At 37.9% G+C, this 16,811-nt stretch overlaps 2 protein-coding genes across 3 annotated transcripts in view; both read left to right on the top strand.

Annotated features, from left to right (window-relative positions):
- The window catches only part of nt5c3a (5'-nucleotidase, cytosolic IIIA), a 23,386-nt gene extending 22,497 nt beyond the window's left edge, over window positions 1-889 (top strand). The window contains exon 9 of one of the 2 annotated variants that reach the window (XM_068213888.2): window positions 163-889. In XM_068213888.2, coding sequence (XP_068069989.1) covers window positions 163-264 — 102 coding nt within the window. In that variant the 3' untranslated portion in view covers window positions 265-889. 2 annotated transcript variants of the gene reach the window in all.
- A 2,166-nt stretch (window positions 890-3,055) lies between these two features.
- Window positions 3,056-16,179, top strand: si:ch73-341k19.1. Its single transcript, XM_005157865.6, has 9 exons — window positions 3,056-3,215; window positions 5,379-5,547; window positions 5,687-5,964; window positions 8,571-8,739; window positions 9,509-9,825; window positions 10,010-10,178; window positions 12,894-13,171; window positions 13,255-13,423; window positions 14,597-16,179. The coding sequence occupies exons 1-9, from the start codon at window positions 3,210-3,212 to the stop codon at window positions 15,586-15,588; spliced, it is 2,547 nt and encodes an 848-aa protein (XP_005157922.3). The 5' UTR covers window positions 3,056-3,209; the 3' UTR covers window positions 15,589-16,179.
- The last annotated feature ends 632 nt before the right edge of the window (window positions 16,180-16,811 follow it).

Raw genomic sequence — 16,811 nt, 5'->3', positions numbered from 1 at the left:
TAAATATGTACATAATTCCATCAAATCTTAGTTTCAATTCAACTTCCACAACTTCCATCTCAAATAATAGGAATGATTATAAATTGGCAAATTGTGTTATACAACTGATTCTGTTTTTATGACTGGATTCTGTTGATTTGACTGATTGTTGTGATTTCACAGGTTGAGGAACTGTTAGAAAAGTACATGGACTCTTACGATATTGTCCTGGCGAGGGATGAAACACTTGAAGTGCCTAATTCCATACTGCAGAAGATCTTATAATCGACACCACAGAACACAGCCTGCTCAGAAAAGACTCGTATTCCAGGATATTCGGAGTCTCCTGGATGATTCCAGCACACTGAGGCCGGCCTTTATACTTCCACATGCCTCACAAGCCATACACACTCTGCACCCCTTTTAAAAGTTATTTCCAGTCGAGATAATGAACTATTTTAATAAACACCTACATCCGAATTTTTGGTGTAAACGGATATCCAACGAAAAAAATGCATCACATCGTTTGCAGATTGGTACAAATTATTGTTTGTAGTATTTTTGATATGGAAACCTGTGTATTCATTGTTTGCAATAAACTTCGGGACTGTGAACGGTACCCAATGATACCTCGCGTTCATGAACGTCGTGAATGTGCACTTTTAAATTCGGAAGATCTGTCACAGTTCTCGGGGAATCTTTGCATCTCGTGAGTACGCAGGCTGCATGCACAGATCCAAATTAAAGCTATACTGTAAATGATTGCTTTCAAAAACAGTCATGATGTGTTGTTAGTGTTGTCCTATGTGAATGTTTTAGCATAAATGCTCATCGTTTTGGTGTTGATATTTGCACCTTTTGTTCACCTGCAGGTAGGCAATAAAACTTTGTTTGGTTTTTTTCTCCAGAATGTTTGATTTTATTAGATAAGGCAAGAAAAAAAAAAAAACTTTGTGGATGGATTGTATTTCTGCACAATTATATTGCTAATGGATTGCGATATTGGCACTGTATATGCAATATACACTCACCGGCCAATTTATTAGGTACACCTGTCTAACTGCTCGTTAATACATTTCTTATCAGCCTATCACATGGCAGCGCCTCAATGCATTTAGGCATGTAGACATGGTCAGGACAATCTGCTGCAGTTTAAACCAAGCCGAATGATTAGAAACAGAGAAAATATCCAGTGAGTGGCAGTTCTTTGGGTGCAAATGCCTTGTTGATGTCAGAGGAGAATGGTCATACTGGTTTGAGCTGATAGAAAGGCAACAGTAACTTAAATAGCCACTCGTTACAACCGAGGTATGGAGAAGAACATCTCTGAAAACACAACACGTCCAACCTTGAAGCAGATGGGCTACAGCAGCAGAAGACCACACCGGATGCCACTCCTGTCAGCTAAGAACAGGAAACCGGGGCTACAATTCGCACAGGCGCAACAAAATTGGATTTGATCAATCAGATAGGGCCTTACTAGCTTAAACCCCACCTTCACAGTAGTTACTGTTCTGCTATTGGCTGAAGCAGCCTAAAGGTGAACCCAGAGCTGAAAATAAACACTAATGGCGGGAGCCGAGACGAGGATAATGACAATGGCCAATCAGAGTCAGAATATCAGCTGACATTTACTTACTTATAGCGTTTTAACTGTGTCCACATTCATGCATAATATATTTTACCAGTTTTTTATTAATTTGAAAACTTATTTAAAACCAGCTGGGCCAGTTGGCATTTCTGTGTGGAGTTTGCATGATCTCCCCTTGTTGGTTTCCTGCGGGTGCTCCAGTTTCCCCCACAGTCCAAAGACATGTGGTACAGGTGAATTGAATAAACTAAATTGACCGTTGTGTATGTGTGAATGAGTGTGTATTTATGTTTCCCAGTACTGGGTTACAGCTGGAAGGGCATCCGCTGTGTAAAACATGCTCGACAAGTTGGTGGTTCATTCTGCTGTGGCTGAAGGAAAATGAATGAAAAAAGCATTTTAGGGAAGTATTATTATTATTAGTTTATATTATTAGTAGTATTGCCTATTTTTTCAGTATCATGCAGCTCTTATAAATGGTTGGAAACAATTAATCAACTATAACTAGGTGTTAATTGGTAATAAAGACCATAATTTTATTCTTCCTTTAATGGGTGATGTTTGTATTATTGGAAATATGAAATCCTATTCATTTATCATTTATTTTGAGACTTTTTTTTATAATGGCTGCAGTGATACTGTGTGTTCTACAGCCGTTAAATATCGCCTACTTTTTCACCACTGTATAGTGTATAATCTTATTAACAGGTTTTGGTTATTAGCCTCCCTGAATTATTAGACCGCCTGTTTTTTTCTTCCCCCAATTTCTGTTTTACAGAAAGCTGATTTTTTAAAACACATGTCTAAACATAATAGTTTTAATAACTCATTTCTAATAACTGATTTATTTTATCTTTGCCATGATGACAGTAAATAATATTTGACTAGATATTTTCAAGACACTTCTATACAGCTTAAAGTGACACTTAAAGGCTTAACTAGGTTAATTAGGTTAACTAGGCATGTTAGGGTAATTAGGCAAGTTATTGTATAAAGATGGTTTGTTCTGTAGACTATCGAGAAAAATCTAGTTTAAAGGGGATAATAATTTTGTTCCTAAAATGTTTTGTTTTTTTATTAAAAACTGCTTTTATTCTAGCCAAAATAAAACAAATAAGACTTTTTCTAGAAGGAAAAATATTATCAGACATACTCTGATAATTTCCTTGCTCTGTTAAACATCGTTTGTGGAATATTTTATCTTTGCCATGGATGTTTTCCAGGGATGGGTTGCGGCTTGAAGGGCAGCCTGCGTAAAACATGTGATGCATAAGTTGGCGGTTCATTTCTGTTCCGCAGGTCTTTGGACTTGTGGGGGAAACCGGAGCACCTGGAGGAAACCCATGGAAAACATGGGAGAACATGCAAACTCCACTCAGAAATGCCAACTGACCCAGCCGGGACTGGAACTAGCGATGAGAACATAACAGTGCTGACAGAAGGTGGCAGCAATGCGCAAGACTTGCGATACGCCTATAGAAAACTGCAGAAGAAGAAGCGGTAAAAAATAAAAACAGAAGGAAAATGCCTGACATAAATGAACCACAGGCTTTAATTAAAAGATTCAATTTACCCTTTTTCATTTCAAACACATGAGGCTAACAAAAATTGAAGAAACAAGGAGAGCGACATCCAAACAATGGCTGTAAGAAGTTTGTTTTTATGTTTTGAATGTTAACGCTAACTTACACTGTTAGATAGATGCGCCGTAATTTATGTAACGTTTAATAAAAAAGCTTAATAACGAGTTATGTGTCATTAGTTTACGTTGTTATGTAGGGATATTTGTTCCTGTACTAAATACAGCTTTTGAGACATAATGTGTTGTATTTACATATTTAATAATAAATGCTACAGCGTACTGTAGTAATAACTACCGTGAACTGATAAACTGTAATAAATACTGAAGTACTTTAGTATTTGCTACTGTAGAAAACGGTTATTTACATCACTATAAGTTACTTGTATTACCACAGCGACTACAGACTTGCTACAACACTTGTATTTAATGTAAATTAAATCATATATAAATCATATATATATATATATATATATATATATATATATATATATATATATATATATATATATATATATATAACCATCATTATACAATAACTTGCCTAATTACCCTAACCTGCCCAGTTAACCTAATTAACCTAGTTAAGACTTTAAATGTAATTTTAAGCCGTAAGAAGTGTCTTGAAAAGTATCTAGTCAAATATTCTTTACTGTCATCATGGCAAAGATAATATAAATCAGTTATTAGAATTGAGTAATTAAAACTATTATGTTTAGAAATGTGTTGGAAAAATCTGCTAAACAAACAGAAATTGGAGAAAAAAAATAAACAGAGGGGCTTATTCAGGGGGCTAATAATTCTGACTTCAACTGTATATATACACACATATATATATATATATATATATGTATATATATATATATATATATATATATATATATATATATATATATATATATATATATATATATATATTTATATATATGAGCAGTTCCAGCGTTATGGATGTGACATTTGCAGTAAAAACTCAAAACATAATTTCACACAGAAAGTATATGTTGACATTATATCGAAACTTCTGTTTATATTTTCAAAAACAGTTCACCACAGAGTTCTGGGAGCAGAAAAATATCAATATGTAAACATGTTTTATATTTTAAATTAGGAAAATAAACATGCGTTATGGATGTGACAAAAAAAGTTTGCGAATTTACAGTCGACAACAGATTATTTAGAATATCTTACAGTTAAACTGCACAACCCAAAAGACACAATGCTCATCAAACAGGTATGAGTCGGCTCACTATAGAATTAAAATGATTGATTTTATTTTATTTGACATTTTTGCATTTATGAAGAAAAAGTGTCGTTATGGATGTGACACATCTCTGTTATGGATGTGACAGCTGTGAAATTGCCACTTGTGTGATTTTGGCAAATTAAATATAATAGTTTGAAATACTGACAGATACATTTACGAGTATTTTTAAAGTACTGCAAAAAACTCACTAACACAAAAAATGTAGAAACGGTTTCTCTATTTTGGTGAAAACTGCATTATTTTTTATGACAAGGTTGACATTTTCATGGAATTGCCCATATATATATATATTAGCAATTCCATGCAAATGTCAACCTTGCCATGAAAAAAAATAAGTTTTGACAAAAATACCAAAACCGTTTCTACATATTTTGTGCAAGCAAGTATTTTACAGTGCTTTAGAAATACACAAAAATGTCCGTCATTGTTTTTAAACAATTTCATTTGATTTACCGAAATCACACAAGTGGCGATTTCACATCTGACACATCCATAACAGAGAGATGTCAAATCCAAAACAAAGCTTTTCCCTCATAAATGCAAAAATAATGAATAAAATCAAAATCAATCATGTTTGTTCTTTAGAGAGCCGACTCTTATCCTTTTGATTAGTATTATATTTTGGGGGTCATGCAGTTTATTTCACATAATTTCTACAAAGTATGTTGTATACTGCAAACTCACAGACTTTTGGTCACATCCATATAACACATCTTTGTTTTCCTCATTTAAAGTACGAAACATGTTTACAGTTTGATATTTTTCTGATCTCATACCTGATTGTTGAGTTGTTTTGTAAAATATAATGTTCAATATAATGTTACATATACTTTGTCAATTTATGTTTCGAGTTTTCACTGCTTTTCACTTGCTTATTTATATTTTTTATTCATGTGGGTTTAACATAATGTTTGATGTTATTTTCTGTAATGTAACTGACATGTTGAGTTTTCTTGTTTATTCAGCACATCACAATTAAACCGAGAGGTCAAAAGCCTCAACCAAACCCCTGGCATGCAGATGCTACTTTATTCACATGCCCTTTCTGCACAAGTGACGTATATAAACCAAGAGAATACCATCAAATAATGGCCCATTTAGCTGGACATAAACTGAGGGCTGTTGAATATGGAGGTGAGTGTGTGAGCATTCCATTACTTATACTATACCATAAGCTTGTAATAGTTCAGCAGTGTAATTATAACTCATAAACACATTTGTTATTTTTTTGGTTAATATTGTTTTGAAATTAATCTGTTAACCTGTGTTTTAGCTCAAGTTATATACGGCTGCAACCTTGGCTGTGGAGAAAAGACCAGACATTTTCATTGCTGTGAGTGTCCCAAGATGTTCACCAATAAAAATCACCTTAGAATTCATCTCTGTAGCGCTCATCCGATAGCCATGAAACCGCCCAAATCTCCTTCGAAATCTCAACCAGCGTCTCATCCACATATAATTGAATCCCAGCAACTGGAAGATGGTCCACAGGAATCACCAGCTCCTCCAGTGACTAAGAGAAAGCAAATCTCTATGCCATGTTTTCATGGGGTGAGTCTGATTTATAAAAAGTTAATAGGGTTAGTTCAGCCAAAAATCTATATGACCTACACTGCAAAAAAATGCTTTTCTTACTTAGATTTTGTGTCTTGTTTCTTGTCCAAATATCTAAAAATTCTTATATCAAGAAACATTTTCTAGACAGGCAAAATATGTTGTCTTGTTTTTAGATATAATATGCCAATATTAACAGAGTTTCCCTTAAAACAAGTTAAATAATCTGCCAATGGGGTAAGCAAAATAATCCTGCTTTTCCTTTTGACGTAAGATTATTTTGCTTACCCCATTGGCAGACTATTTAACTTGTTTTAAGGAAAAACTCATTTTTTTTTGGCATATTATATCTTAAAACAAGACAGTGTGTTTTGCTTGTCTATAAAATTCAGCTTAATTTAAGAGTTTTTAGATATTTAGACTAGAGACAAAACAAAAAAATCTAAGTAAAAAGAGCATCTTTTGCAGTGTATTCATTTACTCACCTTGTATGTTTTTTTTTATTCTATTGAACACAAAAGAAGATATTTTGAAGAATGCTGGTTGCATTCCAAAAAAAAATGACTATGAATTCATTGGGTGCGGGTGAAATTGCAATCCTCCCTACTAATTTGTACGTACCGACTCGTACATCCTAATTCATAGCATAAAAAAAACTGGTCAAGGTGGTCCCAGATGACCTACTACTTCCGGTGAGCTTCTGAAATGCGCATTCAATGGATGCTACGCTATCCCATGATGCCTCACAAGAGAATTCATAAATGAGAGTGAAGTGACGCAGTTGATGCTGGTAGGCCACCTGATTATGACAATTGTCATTCATACCACTTACATTCATACTACACTCACCGGCCACTTTATTTAGGTACACCTTCCTAGTATCGGGTAGGACTCTCTTTTGTCTTCAGAACTGCCTTAATCCTTCGTGGCATAGATTCAACAAGGCACTGGAAATATTCCTCAGAGATTTTGCTCCATATTGACATGATAGCATCACAAAGTTGCTGCAGATTTGTCGGCTGCACATCCATGATGTGTATCTCCCATTCCACGACATCACAAAGGTGCTCTATTGGATTGAGATATGGTGACTGTGGAAGCCATTTCAGTACTGTGAAATCATTGTAATGTTCAAGAAACCAGTCTGAGATTATTCGCTCTTTATGAGTGTTATCCTGCTGGAAGTAGCTATCAGAAGATTGTTACATTGTGGTCCTACAGGGATGGACATGTTCAGCAACAATACTCAGGTAGGCTGTGGTGTTGACACAATGCTCAATTGGTACTAATGGGCCCAAAGTGTGGCAAGAAAATATCCCCCACACCATTACACCACCACCAGCAGCCTGAACCAATTTATACAAGGCAGGATGGATCCATGCTTTCATGTTGTTGATGCCAAATTCTGACCCTACCATCCTGATGTCAGTTTCTGGAATACTCAGACCAGCTCTTCTGTCACCAACAACCATGCCACATTTAAAGTCACTTAAATCACCTTTCTTCCCAATTCTGATGCTCAGTTTAAACTGTAGCAGATTGTCTTGACCATGTCTACATGCCTAAATGCATTAAGTTGCTGCCATGTGATTGGCTGATTAGAAATTTGCGTTAAGGAGCAGTTGGACAGGTGTACCTAATAAAGTGGCCAGTGAGTGTATATAGTACATACTTTTATGGCATTCCTGTAGTAAATTCAAATGTACCTTCTCACGTAGTAGGCAATATCGAATACAGCCAATAAGTAAACAGCATTCTTCCAAAACAAAAGAAACTCAAATAGGTTTTGAACAAATGAGGATGAGTAAATAATGACAGAATTTTGCAATTTACCATATAAAACAGTGTAATTTAAACTAAGATGGGACTCTTTCCTTATAATTAAAATAATGAATTAAATCAGACTACTTAGACCAATGGTCTCAAACTCAATTCCTGCAGGGCCGCAGCTTTGCACTGGTTAGCTCCAATCACCTCCAAATCATACCTGCTTAATAGTCTCTAGTAGTCTTGAACACCTTGATTAGTTGTATCAGCTGTATTTGATTAGGGTTGGAGCAAAACTGTGCAGAGCTGCGGCCCTCCAGGAATTTGAGACCATTGGTCTAAGTCAGGGATGTCCAAACTCGGTCCTGGAGGGCCGGATTCCAGCATAGTTTAGCTCCTACTTCCTTTAACACACCTGTCTGGAAGTTTCTAGTGTACCTAGAAAGAACTTGATTAGCTGGCTCAGGTGTGTTTAATTGGGGTTGAAACTAAAATATGCAGCACACCGGCCCTCCAGGACCGAGTTTGGAAACCCCTGGTCTATATAGTCTGTTTTAATTTATTATATTGATTTGAGACCTATGAACTATGAACACTGGTTGATCAATTATTATTCATCTGCCAGGTGCACCTATAGCAGGATAAATAATACAATCAACTAATTGTGCAGCAAATATTCAGTGTTACATTTTTTCCCTTTTGTCCATAAAACCATTGGTGATACTGATAACTTGACTAAAATCTTTCTGGATGATATAACTGTTTAAAAAAACAGCTAATCTTTGCTAGTTAGCTTGCAAGACTATAATTCTAACAGATTTCTCTTGTCTATTCAGCACATCACAGTTCAACTGAGAGGTCAAGAGCCCCGACCAATCCGCTGGCATGCAGATGCTACTTTATTCACATGCCCTTTCTGCACAAGTGACGTATATAAACCAAGACAGTACCATCAAATAATGGCCCATATAGCTGGACATAAACTGAGGGCTGTTAAATATGGAGGTATGGAGTGTGTGAGCATTCAGTTTCTTTGTAGGGCTGCACGATATATTGCAAAATTATCTGTAACGCGATAAAAGTAAATGCCATATTAATTTATTCATTTTCCTTTAGCCTAGTCCCTTTATTCATCAGGGGTTGCCACAGTGGAATGAACCACCAACTTATCTAGCATATGTTTTACACAGTGGATACCCTTCCGGCTGCAACCCAGTACTGGGAAACACCCATACACTTACATTCGCACACATACAGCAAATTTAGTTTATTTAACTCAACTGTACCGCATGTCTTTGGACTGTGGGGGAAGCAGAGCACCCGAAGGAAACCCACACTGACATGGGGACAACATGCAAACTCCACACAGAAATGCCAATTGACCTAGCCGGGACTGGAACCAGCGACCTTCTTGCTGTGGAGCGACAGTGCTAACCACTGAGCCACCTGCCGCCATATGTATCGCATCATATTGAATCAGGCCTTACTAACTTTATCCCCACCTCCCAAATAGTTGCTGTTCTGCTATTGGCTGGAGTGGCCCAATGGTGACCCAGAGCTTAAAATAAATACTAATGGAAAAATGACAACAGCCAATCAGTGTATATTCTGGGAATTAAGCCTTAGGATCAGTGTCCTAATTCCACAGTACTCAACAATATCGCATGTTTTTCCTGTATCGTGCAGCCCTATTTCTTAGTAATACTTTATTACTGCAGTGGTTAACTATGAACTAAGTGAAAAGTATCTTAATTTTGGTTAATCTCTGTTTTAGATCAGGTTATGTACTGCTGTAAGCTAGGCTGTGGTGAAAAGGCCAAACATTTTCACTGCTGCCAGTGTCCCAAGACTTACAGCAATAAAGAGGATCTAAAAAGGCATCTTTGCAGCACTCATCCTGTAGCTATTAGTACTCCAAAACTTCCTTGTCAAAAACAAGAACCTCGCCCATCAGCAGAACCTCCCTCAGAAAAAACAGCGTCTCATCTGCAAAAACCTGATTTGAAGCAACCTAAACCTCCTCAACTAAAATTAGCAGCTAGAAGAGAAAAGATGAAGAGAAAGCAAAAAACTGCGGATGGTCCTTATGAGGTCGGTCTGAATTATAAACATTAGAAACCACTTGATTTCCTACTGGCTAAAGATACTGTAACTGTCATGACCTTTTTCCTGATAAAGAATCTAACATACGTGTGAATGTTAAGCAAAGGCAAAATTCAAATTAACAGCTAATTTCTCTTGAGGTTTAACTGCCTGATTTTTCTTGTCTATTCAGCATGTCACAGTTAAGAAGAAAGGACAACAGCCTCAACCAAACCCCTGGCATGCAGATGCTACTTTATTCACATGCCCTTTCTGCACAATTGACGTATATAAACCAAGACAGTACCATCAAATAATGACCCATATAGCTATACATAAACTGAGGGCTGTTGAATATGGAGGTGGGTGCTTAGTATTACTTTATAAGTTTAAGGCCCAATCCCATTTTTCCCCTTGGCCCTTAAAACAGAGTGTAAAGGGGAAGGGCTTCAAAATTTACCCCTAAGAAATGGGACAGCACTACAACACCTGCACACGTCGTCATGTGTCATCGCGATCTCTTACTTCATGAGATCAGATGATCGCGCTGGAGTTTTTCAGTTGAGTTATTTCTTTGGTATTTATCTTCGGGAAATCCCTGAAGGCAACAACATTGTTATCATAACGATCTAATGTGGCTATAAGATCATAACTACTGCGCATTTACACAGTGGCCATATTCATCTATGTAAACACACAAAAAACAACATTAGCATTATAGAAGACTCTGTAAAAAGCTCATTCCCAACCACTAGACTTTTCTGACAGGGTGTTTGAGTGTTAGAATGTTGTGGGACTGCTATACAGGAGTTATGATTATGGATTATAGATAGCAAAATTTTGTAGCAAATTTTTTTTTAAAGCATGATGGTAAAACACGAATGCAGTTATGAGTATATTAAAACACGTGCTTGTTTGTTGTGAAAATTGATAATAATGAATAAAATACTAATTTGTGCATCTCCTTACTTCCGTGTGCAGCGATTCTGCTGTTGTAGCTGGTATATTCTGGGAAATTTTCTTACCCCTTGTTTTCAAGTGGGGTTTCGAAAAGTTTCTATTTGAAGGGGTATCTAGCCCTTCCCCTTAACCCAATGTCTTCAAGCTATAGAGAATTGGCAAACACCTACCCCTTCACGTAAACGCGCAAAATGAGAGGTATGGGGAAGGGCTAAGGGGTGGAATTAAGATTGGGCCTAAATGAAGTACTTGATACAAAATTACCGTTATGTTTTTAATTACTCACTCTCATGTTGACACAAACCCCTGGGACCTTCATTCTTCTTCAGAACACAAATGAATACATAAATTTGATGAAATCTGAGAGCTCCCTGATCCTCCATAGACACCAACAGACCAGACTAGTTCAAAGTCTAGAAAAAATAGACCATATGCCTTCAGTGGTTTAATCCGAACATTATCAAGCATGTAAAATACTTTTGTGTGCAATTAAAACAGAAATAGCTTTATACTACAGTTTCCTCTGTGTCAGTATAGGGCGCACCTCTGATGTATTACCTAGGATGTGCTTGTGCTCTGTTTTAAATAATGGAAGTTGTGCGCAGGTATCCAGAGGCGATACAGATCCACGTGTGTGTGTGTGTGTGTGTGTGTGTGTGTGTGTGTGTGTGTGTGTGTGTGTGTGTGTGTGTGTGTGTGTGTGTTTGTTTGTGTGTTTGTATGTATGTATGTATGTATGTATGTATGTATGTATGTATGTATGTATGTATGTATGTATGTATGTATGTATGTATGTATGTCGCGCAAGAACTGAAGACCGGGGTGGGGCACTTCAGATCATGTGCACTGCACAGGTTGAGCCCTATGTGTGCACATGCCTGAACCTTCCTATCTATAGAGGATAAGGAAGCTCTCAGACTTCGTCGAAAATATCTTAATTTTTGATCCAAAGACAAACTAAGGGTTTTGAAATAACATGAGGGTGAGTAATTACATCATTTTCCTAACCTTTTAACATACAGTGCATCAGGAAAGTATTCATAACGCTTCACTTTTTCCACATTTTTTTATGTTACAGCCTTATTCCAGAATGGATTAAATTCATTTATTACCTCAAAATTCTACACACAATACCCCATAATGACAATGTGACAAAAGAAAAATCACATATACATCAGTATTTACAGCCTTTGCTCTAAACTTTGTTGATGCACCTTTGGCAGTAATTACAGCCTTAAGTCTTTTTGAATATGATGCCACAAGCTTGGCACACCTGCCTCTGGGAATCTTTGCCCATTCCTCTTTGCAGTACCTCTCAAGCTCTATCAGTTTGAATAAGAAGTGACAGTGTACTGCCATTTTCAGATCTCTTCATCTCATCAGACCAGAGAGTTTAGTTTCTTATGGTCTGAGAGTCCTTCAGATGCCTTTTGGCAAAATCCAGGTGGGGAGTGGCTTCCGTCTGGCCACTCTACCATACAGGCCTGATTGGTGGATTGCTACACAGATGGTTGTCCTTCTGTAAGGTTCTCCTCTTTCCACTGAAGAATGCTGGAGCTCAGAGTGACCATCAGGTTATTGATCACTTTCCTGACTAAGGCCTATCTCCCCCGATCACTCAACTTAGATGGCCGGCCAGCTCTAGGAAGAGTACTGGAGGTTCCAAACATCTTCCACTCATGGATGATGGAGGCCACTGTGCTTATTGGAACTTTCAGAGCATAAGAAATGTTTCTGTAACATTCCCCAGCCTTGTGCCTCAAGACAATCCTGTCTCGGAGGTCTACAGACAATTCCTTTGTCTTCATGCTTGGTTTGTGCTTTGACATGCACTGTCAACTCTGGGACCATATATAGACAGGTGTATGCCTTTTCAAATCATGTCCAATCAACTGAATTTACAACAGGTGAACTTCAATTAAGCTGCTGAAACATCTCAAGAATGATCAGTGGAAACAAAATGAACCTGAGCTCAATATAGAACTTTCAAAAACTTTAAAAAATGTGGAAAAAGTGAAGCGCTATCAATATTTTCCGGATGCACTGTATCTTATGAACTAAATGTGAATGCATGTTCGTTCATTTTACTTATTATTGTGCTTAAATCTCTGTTTTAGATCAGGTTATATACAGCTGTAAGCTAGGCTGTGGTAAAAAGGGCAGACATTTTCACTGCTGCCATTGTCCTAAGTCTTACTGCCTTAAAGAGGATCTAAAAAAGCATCTTTCCAGCGCTCATCCTATAGCTACCTGCACACCAGACCCACAAGCAGTAAGTCACACGCTACAAGAACCATCTCATCTGCAAGAACTTGATTCACAGCAACATGAACCTCATCAACTAGAATTAGCAGAGATGGAGAGAAAGCAAATATCCGTGCAAGGTCCTCAAGAGGTCAGTCTGAATTTTAAACATGTTTTAAAACGAACCTGGAAATTTCTCTTAAGGGTAACAGATTGTGTTTTCTTGTCTATCAGCATGTCACAGTTAAGAAGAAGGGTCAAGAACCTCGACCAAACCCCTGGCATGCAGATGCTACTTTATTCACATGCCCTTTCTGCACAAGTGACGTATATAAACCAAGACAGTACCATCAAATTATGGCTCATATAGCTGGACATAAACTGAGGGCTGTTGAATATGGAGGTGGGTGTGTGAGCATTTTCTTTCTTTAGTGGAACTTTTTTTAGTAAAAAGGTGTAATTGATCATTGAGTTATTCATGTTGTAAATTATTATTGAAAATTATTTGAGAGAACGGGATTATTATTATTATTATACTGTTATTTTATGGTGAGTTAGGGCAGGTCAAGTTTTCAGATTTGACTTATTAAAGTCACACAATTATATTTTAGAGGGTGCATATTCACAACAAAAATGGCATCATGGGAGTTGTGGTTTTCATCACAATCTATGGGACGTTTTTTTAAAATGTTAGTTAGTATGTTATGTCTTAAGAATATATAGTATATTCTGTTAGCTAGTGTGCTCCAAAACAGTGACAGAATTCACATTTAGAAGATATAAACATTTAAAGCTTCACCTAAATGGATAGATTTTTTTTTTTCATTCATTCATTCATTTTCTTGTCGGCTTAGTCCCTTTATTAATCCGGGGTCACCACAGCGGAATGAACCGCCAACTTATCCAGCAAGTTTTTACGCAGCGGATGACCTTCCAGCCGCAACCCATCTCTGGGAAACATCCACACACACATTCACACCCACACACTCATACACTACGGACAATTTAGCCTACCCAATTCACCTGTACCACATGTCTTTGGACTGTGGGGGAAACCGGAGCACCCAGAGGAAACCCACGTGAAGGCAGGGAGAACATGCAAACTCCACACAGAAACGCCAACTGAGCCGAGGTTCGAACCAGCAACCTTCTTGCTGTGAGGTGACAGCACTACCTACTGCGCCATTGCCTCGCCCTCGATTTTTTTATTTTTTATTACTTTTTTTTTTTTTACATTACCTTATACTTCAGTTTCCCATTAAATCCTCTAGCCAATAAAACGCTCTCTAGCATCTGACGTGCCTTTAAGATGCTTCTCATTTGCTTTTCATTTGATGTGCTTCAGCTCAACCACGCTCTCTGGCCAAGCTGTAATAAAAACAAAACACTATTGGCTGTTTTTTAAAAAGGGGAGGAGCTACTACATGCCCCTTTTTTCATGCTTTAGTTGAGATTACGTCAAACGTTGACTAAATTAAATTAGAGCACTTCACAGAACCTCTAACAGTTGGATTATATGTAGAGATTATTAATTAAGCTAGTCATATTAACTTTATTTAACCTCTTTTTTTTTTAGATCAAGTTATATACAAATGTAGCCTTGGCTGTGGAGAAAAGACCAGACATTTTCACTGCTGCCAGTGTCCCAAGACGTACATCAATATAAGTGACCTAAAAAGGCATCTTTGCAGAGTTCATCCCATAGCGCCGTCTACTCCAGAACCACAGCCTGGATCTCCTCTCTCCTCATTCTCTGTATCTCCGGTTGGTAGTCCACTACAGGAACCTTCTTCTCCATTACCAGCACCGAAATTATCAGCGAAGATTGTTATAAGAAAGCGAATCGTACAATGTCCTCACTGTGGACTCAATCTGAATTCGAAAAACTTGAAGAAACACATAGAGCGCAAGCATCAGACATCCACGCATCCTATTGCTTCAACCTTACCAGCACAGTGTGTGGATAAAAAGAATGGAATATATGTCGTGTCAGAGTCATTTTTGGAGCCGTGCACCCTCGTCCACGTAGCCAAAAGGTTTTGGGGCTCAACCCACAAGGTTATGTGCGAAATGGACATTTGCAACAGTCGTGTTGCAATGGCACAAAGGAACCAACTTTTGGTCAGACAATGTTTGCACCTGAGCTCAGTAGACTATTGCTGTGCTGTTGCTCCTACGGAAGGTCTATCAGAGGAGGTGCTGGATCAGATGGTGGACCAAAAATGGTTTGACAACATAACGAAAAACCAATGCCTCAAGCAGCAAAACCGCGCTAAAAGTGAAGGAGCGACATTTACTAGCCTTGTTACCATTGGAGGATCCGACGACATGTATTATATATCAGTATTTGAGCCAGAGGTGGCACATTACTGTAAATTGGGCAGAGTCTTGGTGAATTACAATGCTAAGACAAACACTTGGCATTGCCCTTGTAGCGAATCTGGAAACTCCTGCCTGCACATAAGTATTGCAAAGTGGTGTCTCTTTCAAATGAAGAAGCAGCTCTTTAAAACAATGCCAGACGCAGAGGAAGAGATTGAAAAAGAGCTACAGGAGGCAGATGGATGACTAACATTATCTGAATGGCCAGATAAGAAGAAGATGGAGTTAACTTGTTACCGAAAGTTCGGCAGCTGGACCACGCCTCGCTTTGCCTCCTTAACCAATCATCTACTCCCTAAAACTTATTTAAGGCAGACTAGCCCCTAGCGTCCTGTTCTCTCAAACCCACCCTCCCACTCTCTATTTGCTTGCTTCCCATTGGCTATCTATTAACACTCACTTCCCTCCTAGGTTGAATCGGGGGATCCAATCACTCTAATTACCAAAATATAACAGAGACAGTACCCTCATTCTGAATCTCAGATCATCATCGTAGGACGCACGATCAACCTACCTACTGTACCTGTTCACTATTTATCCTCTTACTTCCGTTCGCCTACATCCCACTGTTCCCTTACCACCGCTTCTCATCCCTACAATAAAGCCTAGCTCGAAGTGTGGCGTGGTCCATGCTGGTGAAATCAGATTTAACAGAAAATGCAGCTGTTTTTTAACAATGGTTCCTTGAAATTCATTTAAGTTTGTGAATCTTGAACAAAATTCAATACAATTTAAATTCATGGCCCTTGAAAGGTTTTGAAAATAAACATACATGTACTGTAGACTTTTACATGTAGATTTTTGTAAACATTTTAAACACATGTCTAAGAGAGCAAAGAGTTTAGAAATGACCAAGAGGTGACACTCAATAGAACGTCAGCAGTGCCCAGCAACAGCCCCGCTATTCTGCCATTTTGGAGTAAAAGCGATCGGCGGTCCATTGGATCTCATTGGTGTCGCGATGGCTAGCAGCTGCTTTGTTTTTTGTTTATTTATTTGAAAAGCGCATTAAAGCTGAGGTAAAAATTGAAAGACGACAATACAACACTTACAATTACAATCATCAGCACTTTTAAATGTTTATTTTACAGACTTATAACATGCTGTTGTTCTATTGGAATTTGATTCCAAAATGGCCGCCAGGGCATCTAGTGGCTGTTTCCTGAATTGCACTAGAGCAGGGGTGGCCAGTCCTGTTCCTGGAGAGCCACCTTCCTGCAGATTTCAGTTGCAACCCATATTAAACACACCTGCCTGTAATTACCACGTGGTGTTCAGGTCCTAATTATTTGGTTCAGGTGTGTTTGACATGGGTAGCAACTGAAATCTGCAGGAAGGTGGCTCTCCAGGAACAGGATTGGCCACCCCTGCACTAGAGTATCACCTCTTAGTGATTCTATGCTCTTTGG

The sequence above is a fragment of the Danio rerio genome, chromosome 16, assembly GCF_049306965.1.
Source record: "Danio rerio strain Tuebingen ecotype United States chromosome 16, GRCz12tu, whole genome shotgun sequence".
NCBI lineage: Eukaryota > Metazoa > Chordata > Actinopteri > Cypriniformes > Danionidae > Danio > Danio rerio.
This window is presented reverse-complemented; position numbering and strand designations above follow the sequence as displayed.

Bases quoted from the DNA above. Each gene is read 5' to 3' on its own strand.
- si:ch73-341k19.1 (XM_005157865.6), top strand. The intron at 8,740-9,508 runs GTATGGAGTGTG...TCTCTGTTTTAG, and splicing joins GAGGGCTGTTAAATATGGAG to ATCAGGTTATGTACTGCTGT. The intron at 10,179-12,893 runs GTGGGTGCTTAG...TCTCTGTTTTAG, and splicing joins GAGGGCTGTTGAATATGGAG to ATCAGGTTATATACAGCTGT.